The 25,727-nt window shown below is 39.0% G+C and overlaps 1 protein-coding gene across 2 annotated transcripts in view; it reads right to left on the reverse strand.

Annotated features, from left to right (window-relative positions):
- Nucleotides 1-25,727, reverse strand: part of PSME1 (proteasome activator subunit 1) — a 116,764-nt gene that overhangs the window by 66,635 nt on the left and 24,402 nt on the right. For both annotated transcript variants that reach the window (XM_053702352.1, XM_053702353.1), the window contains one exon: nucleotides 16,159-16,221. In XM_053702352.1, the coding sequence (XP_053558327.1) occupies nucleotides 16,159-16,221 (63 nt within the window). The remainder of the gene's footprint in view (nucleotides 1-16,158; nucleotides 16,222-25,727) is intronic.

Here is a 25,727-nt window from a genome sequence, read left to right on the forward strand (position 1 = left end):
GATTAATTAAAGTGCCCCTGTTTTTAATCAATTTTTTTTTAAAAAACTGGCACTTTAGCATCAAAATTTACATTCACTTTAATCAAAAATATTTATTTATACTGCTTCACAAACTCCAAAAAAAAAAAAAAACATAAGTAAAAATAAAAAATGTAATATACAAAACAATGAGCCACTTTATACAATCCTAGATATTCTCATATTACAAATGATTATGAAGCTAAAGTTGAGCACATAAGTGTACAAGACACGCTCAAATAATTCCAATGGGAAAAAAAAGCAACAGTTCTTTAATTGTATCCAAATTCCAAATTGCTACATGCAATTCCCGCTTGAAGAAACAAACTTGCGTCTAGATTCCTGTGCTTCAATCAAAAAAAAGAGAATGAATCCTGCCACTTTAGTCCTTGGAGCACTTAGTGTAAATACATGCTCATGGTATTGTATAAAATAAAATGGTAGACCACCATTAGGTGTAGGATAGTTAGTATTCGTTGTACACAATTTTAACCCCCAAAAATCTCACCGCTCGACTTCCATGGACACCAGTGGCTTTTTTCCGCTGCGGCACACTACCTGGCATTCCGTCCTCAACTCCAACTCAAAGACGTGCCTCTTAGGTGCATCCAGCCACGATTCCCAAAGTCTTTATTCAGCGGGTGGGGAGACAAGCAGGATACATTCGGCTCACAGTTTAAGAATTCCGGTTAGATGAGCGCCAGATGTGACGTGTTTTACCCCTCCCAGAAAAGGGCTGGATTACAGGGCTTCCTCAGATACCTTCTTCATGGAGTGCTGGCTATTTATTCTCTCGTCAGCTCCTCCTTATTTCGCTCATATTCCCTTTTGTTTAATTTAAAGGGTACCGGATCTATTACAGAGGGATCAAGGCTTTACATTGTATGTTTTACACAATTTCTAAACCATCCCTTAGGTCATTTACAACATAAACTCTTTGGGTATTTCTAGTGAACTATCATGGCAACCTATAAAATCTCAAATTATATGCAATAAAGGAATAATTAATAATTCCTTAGGAACCAAGCTTAATCAACACATTTTATATATTGTCAGATATCAACAATATTACACTCAAAACTAAATGTAGTACAAAATTATTCCAGAGGGGTACAATTGTTCCCAAAAACCATTAGTTAAAATTCTCAGTTCAAAGGACATCCATAGGAAAACTATAATACATAAACATGTTTTTTTCATTTAAACCATTATGTGCTAGGGAATTGAGTTTGTACATCCATCTACTTTCATGTTGTAATAAATGTCGATCTACATCCCCTCCACGGCAATGTTGCTTAATATGTTCAATCCCTGTAATTTAAGGATTGTGAAATCAGAATTATGATCACTCTCAAAATGCCTTGCTACAGGGCTATCTTGTACCTTACCCTTAATATCATCCCTATGTTCCCTAACTCAATCTTTGAGTTCTCTCTTCGTTTTTCCTATATAATATTTTGGACAAGAACAGTGTAGAAGATAAATGACACCTGTGGTATTGCAAGTTATCCATTGTCTTATATCATATTACTCATCTGGATTTGTACCAAATTTCTTTGTTTTCTGGATAAACCTGCAATACACACAGTGGCCACAAGGGCTACAGCCAAGCCATCTACTCCTTTTTTCCCAACCAGGTTTTTGGAATTTCTTTCTTTGTATATTCGCTATGTACCAGCCTGTCTTTTAAAGGGACATTATACACTCATTTTTTCTTTGCATAAATGTTTTGTAGATGATCTATTTATATAGCCCATAAAGTTTTTTTTTTTCCTTTAAATGTATAGTTTTGCTTATTTTTAAATAACATTGCTCTGAATATTAGATTCCTAATCAAGCCCCAACGTTTTATGAGAATACCGTCAGATACCTACTTCAGCTTGCTCCTGTTTATGTAAAAGGTCTTTTCATATGCAAAAGAAGGGGGAGGGGGAGTGTCTTATTTCCTACTTGCAGTGGGCTTTCCAACTACCTTTTCAACAGAGCTAAACTGAGAGCTTCTAAGTAAGTTTTTAAACCATTTTATACTGGATTTTTATATCAGTATCTGTGCATATTATTCTTTATAGTATTGTCTATTACATGCAGTTATATGAAAATGAGTGTATACGGTCCCTTTAAACTCTGTGCTCTACGAGCTGTTAATAAGGGATAATCCCCAATATGTTCTTTTAAATCTGGGTCAACTGTTAAAATATGCCAATATTTTTTCATAATTTCTCTAATCTGCTTCCAGTGTGAGTTGTACCTTGTTATTAATTGAACCTTCCCTACATCTTGGTTTGTGTCCCGTTTATTGTAGAGGAGGTCACGTCTTGAACTCTGCCTGGATCTGATCCATGCCTCTTTAATCTGTCATTTTAAGTAACACCTCTCCAGAAATCTGGATGACATTTCTTTTGCCTGTTCTGTAATTCTCCCCCTCTGAGGTGATTAGTTATTAACAGTTTAGATCGTTAATATCCGATAAATATCAGGTGCAGGCTCATGAGCGAGGTGTATTTGCTCTTTGATAACTCTGCCCCATGGTATGCATATCCTGATTGTATACCAACACCTATTTCAGTTTATTTAAAAATAAATACATAAAAAGAGAACTATGTTTTATTTTGTTCTTAGCTTTGTTATTAAAAGTGTTATTTCCTTTAAAGTTAAAGGAACATTCCAGCCAAAATTGAATTCCACATGGGTGCATTTCAATTTTGAATAGAAGCATTTTTGCTAATACAAAATAATAAAAGCTATAGCTGTTTCTAAAGTGTATTTAAGTATGCACCGTGCACCAGCATTTTAAACACAGCACTTGCTCAGACAGCCTAAGGTGATTGTACCATCCGGTAATGGCTCAATATGTTAATTGATGGCATGATACAAGCCCTACTGGTACTCTGCGCAGCTGCATTATTTAAAATGCTGGTGCACTGAGAATATCTAGCTATGATTCACATGCACGTGCAGAGAAAAATGTTAACACTAAAACAGTGATAACTTTTACTATAAGCATTTTTGCCAATACATGTATATTGCAAATATGTTTCTATTCAAATATGTAATTTATCTATTTGTATTTAAGTCCCTTTAAAAGCTAGTTCCTGTTTGGAAAGGTAATGTGTTTGAAATTTGTTACTGACTGCCATTTTATCAAGAAAATGCCAATGCTATACTTCTGCATTCCTAGCAATTCTTTTCTATAACATCATCACAGGTTTCTTTGTTGCTATTTGGGAAGTAAAGGAAAATATATTTCTCTTACAAGGTGTATCCAGTCCACGGATTCATCCTTACTTGTGGGATATTCTCATTCCCTACAGGAAGTGGCAAAGAGAGCACACAGCAGAGCTGTCCATATAGCTCCCCCTCAGGCTCCGCCCCCCCAGTCATTCTCTTTGCCGCTCTAACAAGTAGCATCTCCACGGGAGGGTAAAGTGAATGTGGTGTTAGATTTGTAGTTTTTATTTCTTCAATCAAGAGTTTGTTATTTTTAAAATAGTGCCGGTTTGTACTATTTACTCTGTGGCAGAAAGTGATGAAGATTTCTGCTGAGAGGAAAACGATTTTAGCATGTTGTAACTAAAATCCATTGCTGTTCCCACACAGGACTGGGGAGTACCAGAAAACTTCAGTTGGGGGGAACAGTTTGCAGTCATAACTGTTATAAGGTATGTTTCAGTCATTTTATTCTAGTCAAGACTTAGTAATGCTAGAAGACTGACAAGAATCCCCATGTGGGAAAGATAAGCCATATTCTGAGACTTAGTATAGAAGGAAGGCTTATTTAAAAGGGCTCAAAACACTGGTGGACACTGTTAAGGGGCAATCGATTATTTTATGAAGAGGGTGGCGGATATTGTGGATAGGGAGTGGGAGAGACCAGGTGTACCCTTTGTCCCCCCCCTATCTTTAAGAAAATGTTCCCCATAACGGATCCCAGGCGGGACGCATGGCAGACGGTCCCTAAGGTAGAGGGGGCAGTTTCAACGCTAGCCAAGCGCACAACCATACCAATTGAAGACAGTTGTGCTTTCAAAGATCCTATGGATAAAAAATTAGAAGGTTTACTAAAGAAAATCTTTGTCCAACAGTGTTTCCTTCTCCAACCTATTGCCTGCATCATTCCTGTAACTACTGCAGCGGCTTTCTGGTTTGAGGCGCTGGAGGAGTCGCTCCAGACGGAGACCTCATATGATGAAATTATGGATAGAATTAAGGCTCTAAAGCTGGCTAATTCTTTTATCACAGATGCCGCTTTCCAATTAGCTAAGCTAGCGGCAAAAAATTCTGGTTTTGCCATCATGGCGCGCAGAGCGCTTTGGCTTAAATCATGGTCGGCCGATGTGTCATCTAAGACTAAGTTATTGAATATTCCTTTCAAGGGAAAGACCCTTTTCGGGCCTGAATTGAAAGAGATTATTTCGGATATCACTGGGGGGAAAGGGCCATGCCCTCCCGCAAGATAGGCCTTTTAAGGCTAAAAACAAGGCTAATTTTCGTTCCTTTCGCAACTTCAGGAGCGGTCCTGCTTCAACCTCTGCGACCGCAAAGCAAGAGGGTAACTCCCCACAGCCTAAGGCAACCTGGAAGCCTATGCAGGGCTGGAACAAGGGTAATCAGGCCAAGAAGCCTGCAGCTGCTACTAAGACAGCATGAAGGGGTAGCCCCCGATCCGGGACCGGATCTGGTAGGGGGCAGACTCTCTCTCTTTGCTCAGGCTTGGGCAAGAGATGTTCACGATCCCTGGGCATTAGAGATAGTTGCTCAGGGATACCTTCTAGAATTCAAGGACTCTCCTCCAAGAGGAAGGTTCAACATTTCTCGTCTGTCTTCAGACACGACAAAGAAAGAGGCGTTCTTACGCTGTGTAGAAGATCTAATCAAGATGGGAGTGATATATCCAGTCCCAATTACAGAACAAGGACTGGGTTTTTACTCAAACCTTTTTGTGGTTCCCAAAAAGGAAGGAACTTTCAGACCAATCCTGGATCTAAAATTTCTAAACAAATTCCTCAGAGTTCCATCCTTCAAGATGGAGACCATTCGGACAATCTTACCAATGATCCAGGAAGGTCAATACATGACTACCGTGGATCTAAAGGATGCGTATCTTCATATTCCTATCCACAAAGATCACCATCAGTTCCTAAGGTTCGCTTTTCTGGACAAGCATTACCAGTTCTTGGCCCTTCCCTTCGGGTTGGCTAGGTGCTAGGGTCCCTTCTGGTGGTCCTAAGGCCGCGGGGCATTGCAGTAGCACCCTATCTGGACGACATCTTAATACAGGCGTCGTCTTTTCCCAGAGCCAAGGCTCATACGGATATTGTTCTGGCCTTCCTAAGGTCTCACGGGTGGAAGGTGAACACCGAAAAAAGTTCTCTGTCCCCCCTCACAAGGGTTCCCTTCCTGGGAACATTAATAGACTCGGTAGAAATGAAAATATTTCTGACGGAGGTCAGAAGGTTAAAGCTTCTAAGCACTTGCCGAGCTCTTCATTCCATTCCTCGGCCATCTGTAGCTCAGTGCATGGAGATTATCAGATTAATGGTTGCAGCAATGGACGTAGTCCCTTTTGCTCGAATTCATCTCAGGCCACTGCAATTGTGCATGCTCAAACAGTGGAATGGGAATTATGTAGATTTGTCTCCTCAAATCCAACTGGACCAGAAAACCAGAGATTCTCTTCTCTGGTGGTTGTCTCAGGATCACCTGTCGCAGGGAAGGTGCTTCCGCAGACCGGAGTGGATCATTGTAACGACCGACGCCAGCCTGTTAGGCTGGGGCGCGGTCTGGGGATCCCTGAAAGCTCAGGGCCTTTGGTCTCGGGAAGAGTCTCTTCTCCCGATAAACATTTTGGAACTGAGAGCGATATTCAACACGCTCCAGGCATGGCCTCAACTAGCGGCGGCCAAATTCATCAGATTCCAGTCGGACAACATCACGACTGTAGCATACATAAATCATCAGGGAGGAACAAAGAGTTCCTTAGCGATGAAGGAAGTAACCAAGATAATCAGATGGGCGGAGGATCACTCTTGCCATCTATCTGCAATTCACATCCCAGGAGTAGACAACTGGGAAGCGGATTTCCTAAGTCGTCAGACTTTCCACCCGGGGGAGTGGGAACTCCACCCGGAGGTATTTGCTCAGCAGGCTCAGCTATGGGGCATTCCAGAGTTGGATCTGATGGCGTCCCGTCAGAACACCAAACTTCCTCTTTATGGATCCAGGTCCAGGGACCCCAAGGCGTCATTGATAGATGCTCTAGTAGCGCCTTGGTCCTTCAAGCTGGCCTATGTCTTTCCACCGTTTCCTCTTCTCCCTTGGCTGGTAGCCAGAATCAAACAGAAGAAGGCCTCGGTAATTCTGATAGCGCCTGCGTGGCCAGGCAGGACTTGGTATGCAGACCTAGTGGACATGTCATCTGTCCTACCATGGACACTGCCAATGAGGCAGGATCTTTTAATTCAGGGTCCATTCAAGCATCCAAATCTAGTTTCTCTGCAGCTGACTGCTTGGAGATTGAACGCGTGGGTTCTCTGAATCAGTCATAGATACTCTGATCCAAGCTAGAAAACCTGTCACCAGGAAAATTTACCATAAGATATGGCGAAAATATCTTTGTTGGTGTGAATCCAAGGGTTACTCGTGGAGTAAAATTAGGATTCCAAGAATATTATCTTTTTTCCAAGAAGGATTGGAGAAAGGTTTATCAGCTAGTTCCTTAAAGGGGCAGATATCCGCTCTGTCGATCCTTTTACACAAACGTCTGGCAGCAGTACCAGATGTTCAAGCGTTTGTACAGGCGTTAGTCAGAATCAAGCCTGTCTATAAACCTGTGGCTCCTCCATGGAGTCTAAATTTAGTTCTTTCAGTTCTTCAAGGGGTTCCGTTTGAACCTTTACATTCCATAGATATTAAGTTATTATCTTGGAAAGTTTTGTTTTTGGTAGCTATATCTTCTGCTCGAAGAGTTTCTGAATTGTCTGCTTTGCAGTGTAATTCACCCTATCTGGTGTTCCATGCAGATAAGGTGGTTTTGCGTACCAAACCTGGGTTTCTTCCTAAAGTGGTTTCTAATAAGAACATTAACCAGGAAATCATTGTTCCTTCTCTGTGTCCTAAACCAGCTTCTAAGAAGGAACAGCTTTTACACAATCTTGATGTGGTTCGTGCTTTGAAATTCTATTTACAAGCAACTAAGGATTTCAGACAAACATCATCTTTGTTTGTTGTCTATGCTGGTAAGAGGAGAGGTCAAAAAGCTATGGCTACCTCTTTCCTTCTGGTTGAAAAGCATCATCGGATTGGCTTATGAGACTGCTGGACAGCAGCCTCCTGAACGAATTACAGCTCATTCCACCGGAGCTGTGGCTTCCACTTGGGCCTTCAAGAATGAAGCTTCTGTTGAACAGATTTGTAAGGCAGCGAAGTGGTCTTCACTGCATACTTTTGCCAAATTTTACAAATTCGATACTTTTGCTTCTTCGGAGGCTATTTTTGGGAGAAAGGTTTTGCAAGCAGTGGTGCCTTCCGTTTAGGTGACCTGACTTGTTCCCTCCCTTCATCCGTGTCCTAAAGCTTTGGTATTGGTATCCCACAAGTAAGGATGAATCCGTGGACTGGATACCGGTCTGTAAATAACTCACATTATGTGAAGTTGGACTATAAATCTGTCTCTCCAGTCATGTTGTTATATTAACCCCTTAATGACCACAGCACTTTTCCATTTTCTGTCCGTTTGGGACCAAGGCTATTTTTACATTTTTGCGGCGTTTGTGTTTAGCTGTAATTTTCTTCTTACTCATTTACTGTACCCACACATATTATATACCTTTTTTCTCGCCATTAAATGGACTTTCTAAAGATACCATTATTTTCATCATATCTTATTTAGTTTCTAAATTTTGTCCTGAGTTCAGAAATACCCAATATTTACATGTTCTATGCTTTTTTTGCAAGTTATAGGGCCATAAATACAAGTAGCACTTTGCTATTTCCAAACCACTTTTTTTCAAAATTAGCGCTAGTTACATTGGAACACTAATATCTTTCAGGAATCCCTGAATATCCATTGACATGTATATATATTTTTTTAGAAGACATCCCAAAGTATTGATCTAGGCCAATTTTGGTATATTTCATGCCACCATTTCACCGCCAAATGCGATCAAATACAAAAAATCGTTTACTTTTTCACAAACTTTCGGTTTCTCACTGAAATTATTTACAAACAGCTTGTGCAATTATTACATAAATGGTTGTAAATTCTTCTCTGGGATCCTCTTCGTTCAGAAATAGCAGACATATATGGCTTTGGCATTGCTTGTTGGCAATTAGAAGGCCGCTAAATGCCACTGTGCACCACACGTGTATTATGCCCAGCAGTGAAGGGGTTAATTAGGGAGCATGTAGGGAGCTTTTTGGGGTAATTTTAGCTTTAGTGTAGGGTAGTAGACAACCCCAATTATTGATCTAGGCCCATTTTGGTATATTTCATGCCACCATTTCACCGCCAAATGCGATCAAATAAAAAAAAACGTTACATTTTTCACAATTTTAGGTTTCTCACTTAAAATTATTTACAAACAGCTTGTGCAATTATGGCACAAATGGTTGTAAATGCTTCTCTGGGATCCCCTTTGTTCAGAAATAGCAGACATATATGACTTTGGCGTTGCTTTCTGGTAACTAAAAGGCCGCTAAAATGCTGCTGCGCATCACACGTGTATTATGGTTAGCAGTGAAGGGGTTAATTAGGTAGTTTGTAGGGAGCTTGCAGGGTTAATTTTAGCTTTAGTGTAGAGATCAGCCTCCCACCTGACACATCAGACCCCCTGATCCCTCCCAAACAGCTCCCTTCCCTCCCCCACAATTGTCCCCGCCATCTTAAGTACTGGCAGAAAGTCTGCAAGTACTAAAATAAAAGTTTTAAAAAAAAAAAAAAAATTTTTTTTTTTAGCATATTTACATATGCTGTGGTGTAGCATCCCCCAACCTCCCTGATCCCCCCAAAACAGCTCTCTAACCCTCCCCATCTGCCTTATTGGGGGCCATCTTGGGTACTGGCAGCTGTCTGCCAGTACCCAGTTTGCAAAAAAAAGGGCTTTTTTTGTTAGTTTTTTTTTTTTTTTCCTGTAGTGTAGCTTTCCCCCCCCCACCACAGACAAACCCCCACCACCTTACTGATTGTTTTTTTTTTTTTTTTTACTTACTACTTTACTTACTTACTTTTTTCAACATTTTTTATTACAGATTTTGCTGTAGTGTAGCGGTTCCCACCCACTCCCTCCCCGTGCACGCGCCCGGCCATCCCCGCCCACGATCCCGCCCCCCTCCACATGACCAGGGCCATCGATGGCCGCCACCCGCCTCCCTAGTCTGCTCCCACCCACCAGAGTGGCTCTCTCTGCATCGGATGGCTACCAACGGTTATTGCAGGATGCCTCCATATCGAAATGTATGCAACAACCGGGAAGCGCTCAAACATTCAAACACTAACTGTGAGTAAAGTCCCCGACGATCAGTGCACTTCACGTAGTCAGACACACCCCCTTGACGTAGTGGTGACGTATTCTCAGAATACTCAGCTGTCCTGGTGCGGAGAAACGAGCGCTTCCATCCACGCTCAATTAATAGAACAACACCAACAATCAGCGCACCCAGTAAGGCTGAGAAAAGCAAACGATGGTAAGCAGTGAACTACCTGTTTATTGTTTAGCTCAAACAAATGCTCAATATAATAGGTAAATATCCATACCATGCCAAACAGGTAAAAAAGGCATAAGTGGTAAGTGACAGGCAAAATAAGGCAGGAAAAATTAGGTCAGACGCGTTTCCTATGTCATAAGCATATTTTTCCTCAGTGACCATACTTAATACCCACAACACACTGCTTTATAAACCCTTTAGCCGGACACTCCCAATAAATGGCTGTCCAATCAAAAACCAATCTGTTGCAAAAGCAGTGTGCAGAGGGCAAATTGAAGGGGGAGAAAAAGGATTATTAAGAAGAAAAAGAGAAAAAAAAGCATTATTAATATGCATTAACAGACCAAGTTAAACACATAAATAAACACATAAGTGAACTAACATCACAATGTACTAATTCAATTATACTTGATCAGTGTAAAGTCATTTTTTATATAAAAATGGAAAATGAAAAAATATAATAAAAAATAACAAATATTAGCAATAATGCTAAGGATGTAAAGAGACATTGTTTAAAAAAAAAACAATTCAAAAAGAGGAAAAAGTAACTTATTGATCTACATATAGCTTCACATCCCATTCTGAATTTAACCCATCTGGCATTCTAGTATCCAACTGAAAAATCCAATAAACTTCTCTTTTACTGAGAGTTATACCTCTATTACCACCTCTTGGGTGCCTTGGAATCAGTTGGATCGCTTGGAATGTCAGCAGGGAGCTGTCAGAATTATGATGTTGTTTGAAATGCAGGGAGATGGGAGTTGTGGACTCAGGATCCTCAATTGAACGTAAGTGCTCAAGAAAACGATCTTTAAGAGCACGTGTCGTTTGTCCTACATACTGCCTGAAACAGCCCCTGCAGGTCAAAAGATATATGACATAGCAAGAGTTGCAAGTCATATGCTCCCGAATTTCAAAGTGTTTTTGATTCTTAGTAGATACAAAACTTGTACCAAAAGAAGCATAGGAGCAGGATTTACATTTTCTGCTCCCACACTTAAAGAATCCTGGCTTAATAGAGAGCCAATTTTTGAGGGGGGATTCTATCTCCAGAGGCGTGGGACAGCAATGGGGGCTAAGTTTGCCCCCTCCTATGCCAACCTCTATTTGGGTTGATGGGAGCTGTCCCACGTCTATGGAGATGGGAACCCATACAGAGAGTATATACAATTTTACGGTCGCTACATCAACGATATTTTGTTGATTTGGAAGGGCCCGGAGAACCTTCTTGAACCATTTCTGAACTATTTACAAGACAATACTTTAAATCTCAAATTTACCATGGAGCACAGTAAAACCTCAATTCCATTTTTGGATATTGAGTTACATCCCAATAGAGAGAATTCATGTATAGAGATTGAATTGTTCTGCAAAGTGACTGCTGGAAACACTATCTTAAATGCTAGATCATGTCATCCTAGACATATCTTCTCATCTATCCCTAAAAGTCAATATTTTAGGGTAAAACGTAACTGTACCACTAATCAGAGTTACTTAAAACATTCAAATGATTTAACTGACAGATTGACCCAAAGAGGGTATTCAAGGCCAGCTCTTGATACTATTAAGAGTGAAGTTGATCTTCTAGATAGAAAGGATCTCTTTTTGTCTAGTGGAACAAAGGATGTTGATAAATTTAATAAACCAAAATTCATCACTTCTTATAGTGTTGAATATGGTCAAATTTGCAACATTATACGTAAGGCTCTTCCAATTTTGGCTACTGACGACAGTCTGGCAGGCATCATTGAGCAAGGTATTTGCTTTGTATCACGCAAGTCTCATACTTTGGGTAACTTATTGTCACCTTCAATGCAGCCACGGACACAGTCTAACAAAAATTGGCTCTCTATTAAGCCAGGATTCTTTAAGTGTGGGAGCAGAAAATGTAAATCCTGCTCCTATGCTTCTTTTGGTACAAGTTTTGTATCTACTAAGAATCAAAAACACTTTGAAATTCGGGAGCATATGACTTTAAACTCTTGCTATGTCATATATCTTTTGACCTGCAGGGGCTGTTTCAGGCAGTATGTAGGACAAACGACACGTGCTCTTAAAGATCGTTTTCTTGAGCACTTACGTTCAATTGAGGATCCTGAGTCCACAACTCCCATCTCCCTGCATTTCAAACAACATCATAATTCTGACAGCTCCCTGCTGACATTCCAAGCGATCCAACTGATTCCAAGGCACCCAAGAGGTGGTAATAGAGGTATAACTCTCATTAAAAGAGAAGTTTATTGGATTTTTCAGTTGGATACTAGAATGCCAGATGGGTTAAATTCAGAATGGGATGTGAAGCTATATGTAGATCAATAAGTTACTTTTTCCTCTTTTTGAATTGTTTTTTTTGAAACAATGTCTCTTTACATCCTTAGCATTATTGCTAATATTTGTTATATTTTTTATTATATTTTTTAATTTTCCATTTTTATATAAAAAATGACTTTACACTGATCAAGTATAATTGAATTAGTACATTGTGATGTTAGTTAGTTTTCCTGCCTTATTTTGCCTGTCACTTACCACTTATGCCTTTTTTACCTGTTTGGCATTGTATGGATATTTACCTATTATATTGAGCATTTGTTTGAGCTAAACAATAAACAGGCAGTTCACTGCTTACCATCGTTTGCTTTTCTCAGCCTTACTGGGTGCGCTGATTGTTGGTGTTGTTCCATATCGAGGCATCACTGCAATAACCAGAAAGCAGCTGGAAGCGAGCAGGATCGCTTCCAGCTGCTTTCCACACCGAGGACGTGCAGGGTACGTCCTCAGGCGTTAACTGCCTTTTTTTTTGAGGACGTACCCTGCACATCCTCGGTCGTTAAGGAGTTAAAGGGACATTGAACCCAAATTTTTTCTTTTGTAATTCGGAAAGAACATGCAATTTTAAGCAACTTTCTAATTTACTCCTATTATCAATTTTTCTTCGTTCTCTTGCTATCTTTATTTGAAAAAGAAGGCATCTAAGCTTTTTTTGGTTTCAGTACTCTGGACAGCACTTTTTTATTGGTGGATGAATTTATACACCAATCAGCAAAGACAACCCAGGTTGTTCACAAAAAAAATGGGCCGGCATCTAAACTTACATTCTTGCATTTCAAATAAAGATACCAAGAGAATGAAGAACATTTGATAATAGGAGAAAATTAGAAAGTTGCTTAAAATGTCATACTCAATCTGAATCACGAAAGAAAAAATTTGGTTACAGTTTCCCTTTAAGGTGACTGGATAAATATGAAAAATTATCTTATAATTAACCAAACACTTCCCCAAGCACTATTATATCTCTGGATAACATCATCTAGATTCATCTATCCACATTCAAAAGTAACCCCTGTAAATAGTACAGTACAGTGCTCTCTCTACTAAATGAGATGACTTGTCTAAGTGCTAACAGAAAACAAACAGGGTTAACCAAATAAAATCTATAATACAATATACTCTCCGTTCCTTTGGCTAAGGCAGTAAACAGACAGTGCTCAGTATTTGATTGTGTTATGCCATTAAATGCAATGTAAACCAACTTCATTTAGTCATTTAAAATAGCAGAAAACATGGATTTCAAATTCCCACGACTAAAAAAATAAATAACAGGCTGTTGAAAGTTTATTGTAACGTTATTTATACACTTCTGATCGTCAATAGATTTTAAATAATTTTTCTGATAATATAAACCATTTTAAAATAATTTGCTTCAAGCCTGTGCCAGCAACACATTGGAAGGCTCAGGACAGCTTCAATTATTCACAACCCTAATTAATGAATCCTTGGTGTCTGGATACATACCCAAACTTTGGAAGACTGTAAGAGTAGTGCCTATCCATAAAAGTGGCGAGTTAACCATGGTTACCAACTATCGCCCAATATCATTGCTCCCAGTATTGTCAAAAATCTTAGAAAAATGCGTCCATACGCAACTATGTGAGTATTACCAACAATCTAGCTATATGACCCCTGTTCAATCATGTTTTCGCCCGAATCACTCCACTACAACTGCCCTCCTAAAAGTTTGCAACGACATCCAAACTGGCATGGAACAAGGAGACCTAACTGGAGCTATTTTTCTTGATTTTGCAAAGGCCTTTGACACAGTAGACCACCACATACTACTGCTCAAACTAAAAAACTCAGGTAATGATGATTGTCCGCTAACCTGGTTTCGATCATATGTATCGGATCGATCACAGTATGTCTCCATTTCTGACAGCGACTGCCTCCCTCTCCCAGTCACGTGTGGTGTTCCCCAAGGTTCCATTCTCAACCCCCTACTATTCACATTATTTATAAATTATCTGCAAATCCTCAACTGTACACATGTACGCAGACGACACGGTAATCTATGCAAACAAATCCGATCTGCCGCAGCTTGAGGCAGTGCTCCAAGACCAGTTTACATAGGTAGAAAAGTGGATCTCAAAAAACAAACTCTTCCTAAACACTGACAAAACTGTCACAATGATCTTTGGAACGGTACCTAAATTACGCAAACTACAAAAGTCCCATCTACACATTAAAACAAAATGAAATGGCACACTGACCGCAGTCCACTCTTTCAAATACTTGGGTATGTTGTTAGACCCCAATCTATCTTTTGGCCTCCATATAGAAAAACTTGCATCTAAACTTTATCCAAAACTAGGTGCCCTGCACAGAAACAAATCATGGCTTATGGAGATGTAGTATATGCACCTGCACCGCAAACTCACCTTAATAAACTTAATACACTGTATAACTCGTTCTGCTGCTTTGTGCTACAATGTAACTACAGGACCCACCATTGTGACATGCTAAAAGAACTAAACTGGCTGTCGCTGGAATCCAGACGCACCCTCCATCTTTCCAGCCTGGTGTTTAAGAGCTTTTCTGGGAAGCTCCCACCCTACCTGAGCAGAATGCTCTCCCTGGCTGTTCCCACCTCCCATAATCTCTGATCCAATACCAACACATTATTTGCCTCCATACAAAAAGAAAGCAGCTCGATCCTCCTTTTCCTACAGAGCACCACAATTATGGAACGACCTCCCGCACACTTTAAAACCTTCCGCAAGTCTAAAATCCTTTAAAGGGACACTCAGGTTTTATTAAATTTTCATGATTCAGATACAGCATGTAATTTTAAACAACTTTCCAATTTACTTCCATTAAAAAAAATGTGCACAGTCTTTTATATTTACACTTTTTTTGTCTCACCAGCTCCTACTGAGCATGTGCAAGAACTCAGACTATACGTATATTCATTTGTGATTGGCTGATTGCTATCACATGGTACAGGGGGAGTGGAAATATACATAACTTTGAAATGTGTTAGAAAAGAATCTACTAATTTGAAATTCAGAGCAAATGCTATTGTATTGTCTTGTTATCTTGCATTTGATGGATTATGCAAATCTGCTGTGTTTACTGGTCCTTTAAGAGATCCCTCTATACATATCTCAAAACAGAATGCACCTGTCATGGTTGATTCTATATTTCCTACCTGTTCTATGTTAAAGTTTGCATATGTTATGTATTAATATTGTTTTTGTATTTTATTATACCCTGTTGTATCAATGCAATTATTTTGTGGACCCAGGACATACTTGAAAATAAGAGAAATCTCAATGTATCCTTCCTGGTAAAATATTTTATAAATAAATTCAATTAGGAAAAACAAGAACATGGGAATCATTTTCCTTAAAGGGACAGGAATCCCAAATTGTTTCTTTCATTATTTAGAAAGAGCATACAATTTAAAGGGACAGTCTAGTCAAAATTAAACTTACATGATTCAGATTAGGGGATATTTCTAATTTACTTTTATCATCACATTTTCTTTGTTCTCTTGGTATTCTTTGTTGAAATCTAAACTTAGGTAGGCTCATATGCTAATTTCTAAGCCTTTTATCTCAGGGCATTTTCACAGTTTTTCACAGTTAGAGGGTGCTAGTTTTTTGTGAGTCATACAGATAACATTGTGCTCACGCATGTGGAATTACCTAGGAGTCAGCACTGATTGGCTAAAATGCAAGTCTGTCAAAAGAACTGAAATAAGTGGAGTAGTCTGCAGTTGCTTAGATACAAGGTAATCACAGAGGTAAAAAGTATATTAATATAACCGTGTTGGTTATGCAAAACTTGGGAATGGGTAATAAAGGGATTATCTATCTTTTTAAACAATAAAGATTCTGGATTAGACCGTCCCTTTGAATGAATGAATGATCCTTAGCATCCAAATTTTAAGAATCTGAATATTCAGTATACAAAGTAGAACAAGGTTCAGCCACAATATCTTCATTAGCATTGAGTGCAAAATTTCCTCAAAAAAATTGTTCAATACATTTAGGAGGAAATGTATTAAATACAAATAGCCCTTGCAGTGAAGGCTCACTCATACAGGCCTGCACGATGATCTAAAGCTCTCAGGTCTGGTGAGACTCTCTATCCCCAACTTACATGTATTAATACATCCAGTTCAGACATCTTTTGTGGAAATCCTGTTGCAATCAGTTTGTCAGCCTGAAAATAACAAAATATCTCACTGTGATAATGTACTTTAGTGGAGGGAAAAAAGCACTGTGTGATAGAGCACAGATAGAAAAAGGGGTCACAAAAAAGCATTGTGTGATAGAGCACTGATAGAAAAAGGGGTCACATTAAAAGCATTGAAAGAGGGGGGGGGGGTATAGACACAGTATGAAGACTATGTGAAGAACAAGAGGAAGCCCTGGGATTGAGCACTAATAGGCAGGGAGGCTCTGTAAAACAATATTGTGACTATTCAGTTATTAAGCAAAAGATCTTCAAACACCTCTAGCTAAGGGGCACATTTATATACTATATACAGGCATCTATAGAAAAGGCATATAAAGAAAAGAGATCATATCCACCAAAATACAGCTAAGGAGCCCTTACTTACAAGCCATTCTCTTTAGTCTTAAGATTACCATAAAATGGCTTTGTCTGTATATAACTGATTGGTTTACAGATTTAGACCTTCACTTTCTAGAGTCTGTGAATAACTATAGTGCCGCTATAGGATGTTTCTAACAAAGAGTCAGTGGATAGGTAAATGTAAGTGGGATCCTGTTCTATAAAAGGGCTAGATTACAAGTGGCCCGCTAATGATAGCGCTGGCATGATAATGAATATCGCTGGATCAAGCTACTATCAGAACACGACTTTGATTTACAAATCCATGGTAAAGCGCATTAACCAGAGAAGGGTTAGTTAGCGCAGCCGACTTAGTGCTACTTCAGCAATGAAGTAAAGAGTAAGGGTTAAAATATAAGTTGCACAAAACACATGTAAAACAGTAAAATAAAATATTACACACCTATATACATTTTTACAGTCATGGCCAAAAATATTGGCACCCCTGCATTTCTCAGATAATGCCCCACTTGGCCCAGAAAATTGTTGCAATTACAAATGTTTAGGCATTCTCACGTTTATTTCTTTTGTTTGTATTGATATGACACAAAAAGTAGAGAAAAAAGTAAAATCTGACACATTTCACACAAAACTCCAAAAATGGACTGGACAACATTATTGGCACCCTCAATTTAATATTTGGTAGCACAACCCTTGGAAAAAATAACTGAAATTAAAAAAGTATGAATGATTCAGCCCATAAAGGCAAAGGACTGTAGTGTTAGGACCAGTCAACCCCTTGTAAGTTGGTGACTGGTTAAGCAGAATATGGCCATATTGTGTGACTTAAGATCCCAATTTTATTTAAAAGAATAGATGTTTTTGCAGGCAATTTTTTGCAGCATTTAAAAAATGTGTCGTTTATTTGCAAATGGATGTGCGCCAATACCCCCTATTTTGTGTAACTACTTGGTAACATTGGCAGCACTCCCAAAGATATGTATATAAAGTTTGTGTAAGTTGTGCTAAACCAAACTTTGTATTTAAAAATAAAAGGGGGAAAGACCATCTTCCATTGGTTAAACATATACACACACATAGATATATACACACACATTATTTATGTAAGAACTTACCTGATAAATTCAGGGAGCAAAGTTTCCCAAACCTCAAAATGCCTATAAATATACCTCCCACTACACTCATACCTTAGTTTAACATATAGCCAAGTAGTAATGTGTAAAAAGGAGTAAAAAAGAATAAAAAAGAGGAACTGGAAAAAATATGTGCTTTTATACAAAAAAAATCATAACCACCAAAAAATAGAGTGGGTCTCATGGACTCTTGCCACTATAAAAGAAATTAATTTATCAGGCAAGTTCGTATATAAATTATGTTTTCTTTCATGTAAGTGGCAAGAGTACATGAGCTAGTGACGTATGGGATATAATACCCAAGATGTGGAAGTCCACAGAGTCACTAGAGAGGTAGGGATAAAATAAAAACAGCTATTTCCACTAAGAAATTAAATCCAAATATTAATTACGTTTTTCATAAAAATTATAAAAAAACTCAAATCATAGGCACTAGAATCAAACTGAGACAGTTGCCTGAATAACCTTTCTACCAAAGACAGCTTCAGAAAAAGCAAACACATCAAAAAGGTAAAATTTTTCTAAAAATATACAAAGAAGATCAAGCTGCCGCTATGCAAATTTGATCAACTGAAGCTTCATTCTTGAAAACCCAAGATATAGCGACTGATCTAGTAGAATGAACTATAATACGCTGAGGCGAATACTGCTCCTCCTCCAAATAAGCTTTGAAAATCAAAAGCTCTGACCAAGATGCCAAGGAAATGGCAAAATCTTCCAGACTTTTTCTGCAACCAGAAAAAATAAATAGACTAGAAGTCTTACTGAAATCTAAGTAGTTTCAACATAATATTGCAAAATTATTACCACATTCAAAGAATGTAAAGACCGCTTAGGAGTATTGCTAGAGATAGGGCACAAAGAAGAAACAATCTCTCAATTAATGTTGTTAAAAATGCACCACCTAATGCAAAAAAATGTAAGACATATCTCGCAAAACAGCTTATCTTGATGGAAATCAGATAAGGAGACTCACAAGAGAGAACAGATAATCCAGAAACTCTTCTAACAGAAGAGAAAACCAAAGAAATAACACTTTCCAAGAAAGTAGATAAATAACCAAAGAATGCAGACTCCAAAGAAAAAACCTGCAAAAACTTAAAAACCAAATTGAGACTCCAAGGAGGAGAAATTGATTTAATAACAGGCTTGATACGAAACAAAACCTGAACTAAACAGTGAAAATCAGGAAGCTGAACAATCTGTTTATGAAATAAGACAAAAAAAAAAAAGCAGAGATTTGTCCTTTCAAATGATTTACATACAAAAATCTGAATTCAGATCATCCTGAAGAAACTAAAATCCTAGGAATTCAAACGAATTCCAAGAATAATCATGAGTGGAACACCATGAAATATAGGATTTCCAAACCGTAAATTAAAATTTCCTTGAAACAGATTTATAAAGCTGTATCATAGAGAAAAAATAACTGCTTCATAAAAACTTCTATGAATAAAAACTAAGCGTTCAAATTCCATGCCTTAAAATTTAGAAATTTGAGATCCTATGAAAAACTGGGCCTTGAGACAAAAAAGGTCTGGTCTTATAAAAAGCGACCAAAGCTGGCAACTGAACATTCGGACAAAGTCTGCATACCAAAACCTGAAAAGCCAAGCTGGTGCTATCAGAAACACACAAGATTGTTCCATTATGATCTTGGAAATCACTCTTTGGAAGAAGAACCAGAGACGGAAAAAAGAAAGCAGGTTGAGAAAACAGAGAACTTCTAAAGCATTCATAATTTCCGCCTGGAAAGGTATCTGAAGATTCCTGTTCATACGAGAGGCCAACAGATCTATTTCTAGAATACCCCACAAATATACAAGTTGAAAAAAAAACACATCTGGATGGAGAAACCACTCCCCCAGATTAATAAAATGACGGCCAAAATAATCCGCTTCCCAATTGTCTACACCCGAGATATGAATTGCAGAGTCTTGACAAGAGTTGGATTCTGCCCAAGAAAATATCAAAGATACTTCTTTCATCGCTAAAGGACTGCAAGTCCCCCTTGATGATTGACATATGCCACTGTCTGTGACATCGTCTGATTGAAAACAAAAGTAAAGTTCTCTCTTCAAATAGATGCCAAACCTGAAGAGCTCTAAAAATAGCACAGAGTTCTAAATATTGATTGGAAACCTTGCCTCTTGAGGATTCCAAACACCTTGTGCTGTCAGAGATACCAAGACAGCTCCCCAACCTGAAAGACTTGCATCTGTTGTGATCACAATCCAGGAAGGATGAACAAAGGAGGCCCCTTTAAACAAAAAGGTGATTGATAAATCACCAAGTCAGAGAAAGCTGTGTGTTGGGATTAAAGTATATCAACTATGATAACTGAGTATAATCCCTACACCACTGGTGCAACATGCAAAAGCTGTAGAGGTTTCATATGAAAATGAGCAAAGGAGATTGCATCCGATGCAACGATCATAAAACCTAAAACTTTCATGCACATAATCACTGAAGAGAATTATAGAGACTGAAGGTTTAGACAAGCTAAGACCAATTTAATTTGTCTCTTGTCTGTTAGAGTAAGAGTCATGGACACTGAATCTATCTTGGAAACCTAAGAAGGTGACCTTGTCTGAAAAATCAAGAAACTCTTTGGTAAATCGATCCTCCAACCATATACTTGAAGAAACAATATTAGTTGTTTTGTGTGAGATTCAGCTAAAAGAAAAAAACTGAACTAGTACCAATACATTGTTTAAAAACACTGCAATAACTTACCGTCTGATACAGATTGAAGAACACCAAGAACCTTCGAGAAAAATTGTGGTGCTGTTGCTAGGCCAAATGGAAAAGCAACACATTGGTAATGCTTGTCTAGAAAAAAGAATCTCAGAAAATAATAGTGGTCTGGATGAATCGAAAAGTGAAAATAAGAGACCTGGAAGTCTATAGTGGACATTAAATAATCTTGCTAAACAAAAGGTAGAATAGTCCTTATAGTCACCATCTTGAAAGTTAGGACTCTTACAAAACGATTTAAAGTTTTCAGATCCAGGATTGGATCTGAAAAAAATCTTCCCTCTTAGGGACAATGAATAGATTGAAAATAGAAATCCAATCCTTGTTCCTGCTGAGGAACTGGTACCATCATCCCTGAAAACTCTAGTTCTGAAACAAATTTCCGAAAAGTCTGAGCCTTTACAGAGTTTGTAGAAACATGACGAACCCTTGAGAAACAATATTCTATTGATTTTGGATTGAACCTGTCCAAACGTTTTGAAATAACTAATCTGCCCCCCTCCACACCAGAAGAACTTGTCCTTTCAAATGATTTACATACAAAAATCTGAATTCAGATCATCCTGAAGAAACTAAAATCCTAGGAATTCAAACGAATTCCAAGAATAATCATGAGTGGAACACCATGAAATATAGGATTTCCAAACCGTAAATTAAAATTTCCTTGAAACAGATTTATAAAGCTGTATCAGAGAAAAAATAACTGCTTCATAAAAACTTCTATGAATAAAAACTAAGCGTTCAAATTCCATGCCTTAAAATTTAGAAATTTGAGATCCTATGAAAAACTGGGCCTTGAGACAAAAAAGGTCTGGTCTTATAAAAAGCGACCAAAGCTGGCAACTGAACATTCGGACAAAGTCTGCATACCAAAACCTGAAAAGCCAAGCTGGTGCTATCAGAAACACACAAGATTGTTCCATTATGATCTTGGAAATCACTCTTTGGAAGAAGAACCAGAGACGGAAAAAAGAAAGCAGGTTGAGAAAACAGAGAACTTCTAAAGCATTCATAATTTCCGCCTGGAAAGGTATCTGAAGATTCCTGTTCATACGAGAGGCCAACAGATCTATTTCTAGAATACCCCACAAATATACAAGTTGAAAAAAAAAACACATCTGGATGGAGAAACCACTCCCCCAGATTAATAAAATGACGGCCAAAATAATCCGCTTCCCAATTGTCTACACCCGAGATATGAATTGCAGAGTCTTGACAAGAGTTGGATTCTGCCCAAGAAAATATCAAAGATACTTCTTTCATCGCTAAAGGACTGCAAGTCCCCCTTGATGATTGACATATGCCACTGTCTGTGACATCGTCTGATTGAAAACAAAAGTAAAGTTCTCTCTTCAAATAGATGCCAAACCTGAAGAGCTCTAAAAATAGCACAGAGTTCTAAATATTGATTGGAAACCTTGCCTCTTGAGGATTCCAAACACCTTGTGCTGTCAGAGATACCAAGACAGCTCCCCAACCTGAAAGACTTGCATCTGTTGTGATCACAATCCAGGAAGGATGAACAAAGGAGGCCCCTTTAAACAAAAAGGTGATTGATAAATCACCAAGTCAGAGAAAGCTGTGTGTTGGGATTAAAGTATATCAACTATGATAACTGAGTATAATCCCTACACCACTGGTGCAACATGCAAAAGCTGTAGAGGTTTCATATGAAAATGAGCAAAGGAGATTGCATCCGATGCAACGATCATAAAACCTAAAACTTTCATGCACATAATCACTGAAGAGAATTATAGAGACTGAAGGTTTAGACAAGCTAAGACCAATTTCATTTGTCTCTTGTCTGTTAGAGTAAGAGTCATGGACACTGAATCTATCTTGGAAACCTAAGAAGGTGACCTTGTCTGAAAAATCAAGAAACTCTTTGGTAAATCGATCCTCCAACCATATACTTGAAGAAACAATATTAGTTGTTTTGTGTGAGATTCAGCTAAAAGAAAAAAACTGAACTAGTACCAATACATTGTTTAAAAACACTGCAATAACTTACCGTCTGATACAGATTGAAGAACACCAAGAACCTTCGAGAAAAATTGTGGTGCTGTTGCTAGGCCAAATGGAAAAGCAACACATTGGTAATGCTTGTGTCAGCCGCTCTGGAATCAATCCGGGATGTAACCCAACTGCTAGCGTGAATTGAAAGCACACGCTAGCACACTGAGAAATATCCAGGACGTGACCCACTCAGGAAGCAGATTAGAAGAGAACAAAAATGAATATTGTTCCAGAATGCAGGAAAGCCACAAAGGATAAAACGTCCCTTTAAGTAGTACAAAGAACAAAAAGGAAATGCTCTTACTTGAAGCTTCTGAAAAAGGTCCTCTTTAGCAGGCTTGTAAAACAAAGGAAAAGTTCTCTTTTGCAGCTTGTAAAAGTATAATATCCCTTTAAGCAGGTTTATAACAAACAGAAAGGCAAAGTTCTCTTTTGCAGCTTGTAAAAGTAAATGTCCCTTTTAAGCAGGTGTATAACAAACAGAAAGGCAAAGTTCTCTTTTGCAGCTTGTAAAAGTAAATGTCCCTTTTAAGCAGGTGTATAACAAACAGAAAGGCAAAGTTCTCTTTTGCAGCTTGTAAAAGTAAATGTCCCTTTTAAGCAGGTGTATAACAAACAGAAAGGCAAAGTTCTCTTTTGCAGCTTGTAAAAGTAAAATGTCCCTTTAAGCAGGTCTTGTTTAACAAAGAATAGATTTCAAGGTAAAGGCCAAAGCAAGGTCAGGCAGGCAGAAGTCGGCATCCAAATATCAGCAAAAGGTATAGGCAAAAGACAGGGTCAGGCAAGCAGAAGTCGGCATCCAAGTATCAGCAAAAGGGTAATAGCTACAGGCAAGGTCAGGCAGGCAGAAGTCAATGTCCAAATATCAGCAAGTAGGGATTAGGCAAGAGGCTAGGTCAGGCAGGCAGAAGTCGGAACACAGAAGAACAAAACTGATATAGTACTCACAATCCAGGGAAACAAACAAACTGGCCCAGATTCAGATCTCCCGCCGAGATTTAAAGGGCAGGAGCGTAACCGTCATCAGAGGGGTGTGAGAGAAAGCGTCATGTTGCTAAGCAACATGACGTCAGAGACACAGAGGAGTTCCGGGAGCCGCGGCGACACGGCGATGAACGGAAGCGCTCATGACAGCACCCCCTCCTCAAGGGCCCCTCCGGGGGACAGGACCAGGTCTATCAGGATGAGTCTTGTGGAAGGTCTTGACCAATATAGGAGCATTTACTTGATGAGCAGGTTCCCAAGAACGTTCCGTGACTGGATAACCCTTCCAATGAATGAGATAATACAATTTCTTGCCCCGCAATTTGGAATCTAGAATATGGCTGATCTCAAACTCAGGATGTCCATGCACCAATAACGGTGGAGGTGTAGAAAAAGGCTTAGAATACCTGTTAATCATCACAGGTTTTAAAAGAGAAACATGGAATACCGGATGGACTTTGAGAGACTTGGGTAAAGCTACCCGATAAGCAGTGGAACATACCTGACCCAGTATTCGGAAAGGACCCACATATCGTGGTCCCAATTTGTTAGAAGGTTGTTTCAGGCGAAGAAATCGAGAGGAAATCCAAACTTTATCACCAGGGCGATATTTGGGAGCCTTTTTCCGTCGAAGATCCGAAAAGAACTTGTAACGTCTAGAAGTTACAGAAAGAATACGATGTATCTTCTGCCAATGTCGAGTTAATCCTCGGGCTGTAAGCTCAGAAGCAGGATTCACTGTGGAGGAAGTATGCAAAGGGAATGTCCTAGGCTGATATCCGTAAGCTGCATGAAAAGGAGAAGTCTGAAGGGAGGAATTGTACCGGGCATTATGGGCCAATTCAGCCAAAGGAAGGTAAGAAGTCCAGTTAGAATGATAATGATCCACATAATGTCTAAGATATGTTTCAAGACACTGGTTTACTCTTTCAGTCTGACCATTCGATTGTGGGTGGTGAGAAGTAGAGAGAGATATAGTAGTACCAAAATGTTTACAAAGTGACCTCCAAAATCGAGAAATGAATTGTACCCCTCTATCTGAAACAATATCTAGAGGAAATCCATGGATTCTTACAATATGTAGAATAAAAAGTTCAGAGAGTCTTTTGGCAGATGGTAATCCTGGCAAGGGTACAAAATGAGCCGTCTTAGTGAACCTGTCGACCACCACCCAGATAGTATTGTTCCCAGTGGACAAGGGAAGATCGGTAATAAAGTCCATGGATACATGAGTCCAAGGCTGGTGAGGTATAGGCAATGGTTGGAGTAATCCTGAAGGAAGTTGGCGTGGAGTTTTGTTCATGGCACATTGTGTGCATACTGAGACGTAATCCTTCACATCTTGAGAGAGTGTAGGCCACCAGACATGTTGTTTGAGGTTTCAAGTGGTAATACTGATGCCAGGATGTCCAGAAAGGGGACTATCATGAGCCCAAAATAAAATCTTGGAACGAAGGCGTTCAGGAACAAAGAGTAAACCATTGGGAGGTTTACAGGACAAAGGAAGATGCTCTTGAGCGGACTGTAATTCTTGTAACCAAGAAGTTGTTAACTGGGCAATGACTTCATGAGGTTGGAGAATGGTACCAGACTCAGGAACTGGGGTATCTTGAAATTGTCTGGAAAGTGCGTCTGCTTTAATATTTTTTGAACCAGGTATGTAAGACAAATTATAGTGAAATCGAGAGAAGAATAAGGACCAGCGTGCTTGCCTGGAATTTAGTCGTTTGGCTGTTTGGAGATACAGAAGGTTCTTATGATCAGTAAGTATAGTAAATGGCAAAGAAGTACCTTCCAGCCAATGTCTCCATTCATCCAATGCCATCTTGATGGCAAGCAACTCTTTATTCCCTACGTCATGGTTAAATTCGGAAGGAGTGAATTTTTTAGAGAAAAAAGCAACAGGATGAATCCTTCCAGTCTCTGGTATTCGTTGAGACAGAACCGCTCCAGCAGCAACAGAGGAAGCATCCACCTCCAGAATAAATTGAAACTCAGGATTTGGATGACGAAGGATAGGAGCTGAGGAAAAAGCTTCTTTGAGAGATTCAAAAGCTTCTATAGCCTCAGACGGCCATACTTTACAGTTTTGTCCTTTTCTTGTGAGAGAAGTAAGAGGAGAAGTAATAGTAGCAAAATTCTTGATGAACTTTCTGTAATAATTGGCGAAGCCTAGGAAACGTTGTAAAGCCTTCAAAGAATCAGGTCTAGGCCAATCCAAAATGGCAGAAAGTTTAGTAG

The sequence above is a fragment of the Bombina bombina genome, chromosome 2, assembly GCF_027579735.1.
Source record: "Bombina bombina isolate aBomBom1 chromosome 2, aBomBom1.pri, whole genome shotgun sequence".
NCBI lineage: Eukaryota > Metazoa > Chordata > Amphibia > Anura > Bombinatoridae > Bombina > Bombina bombina.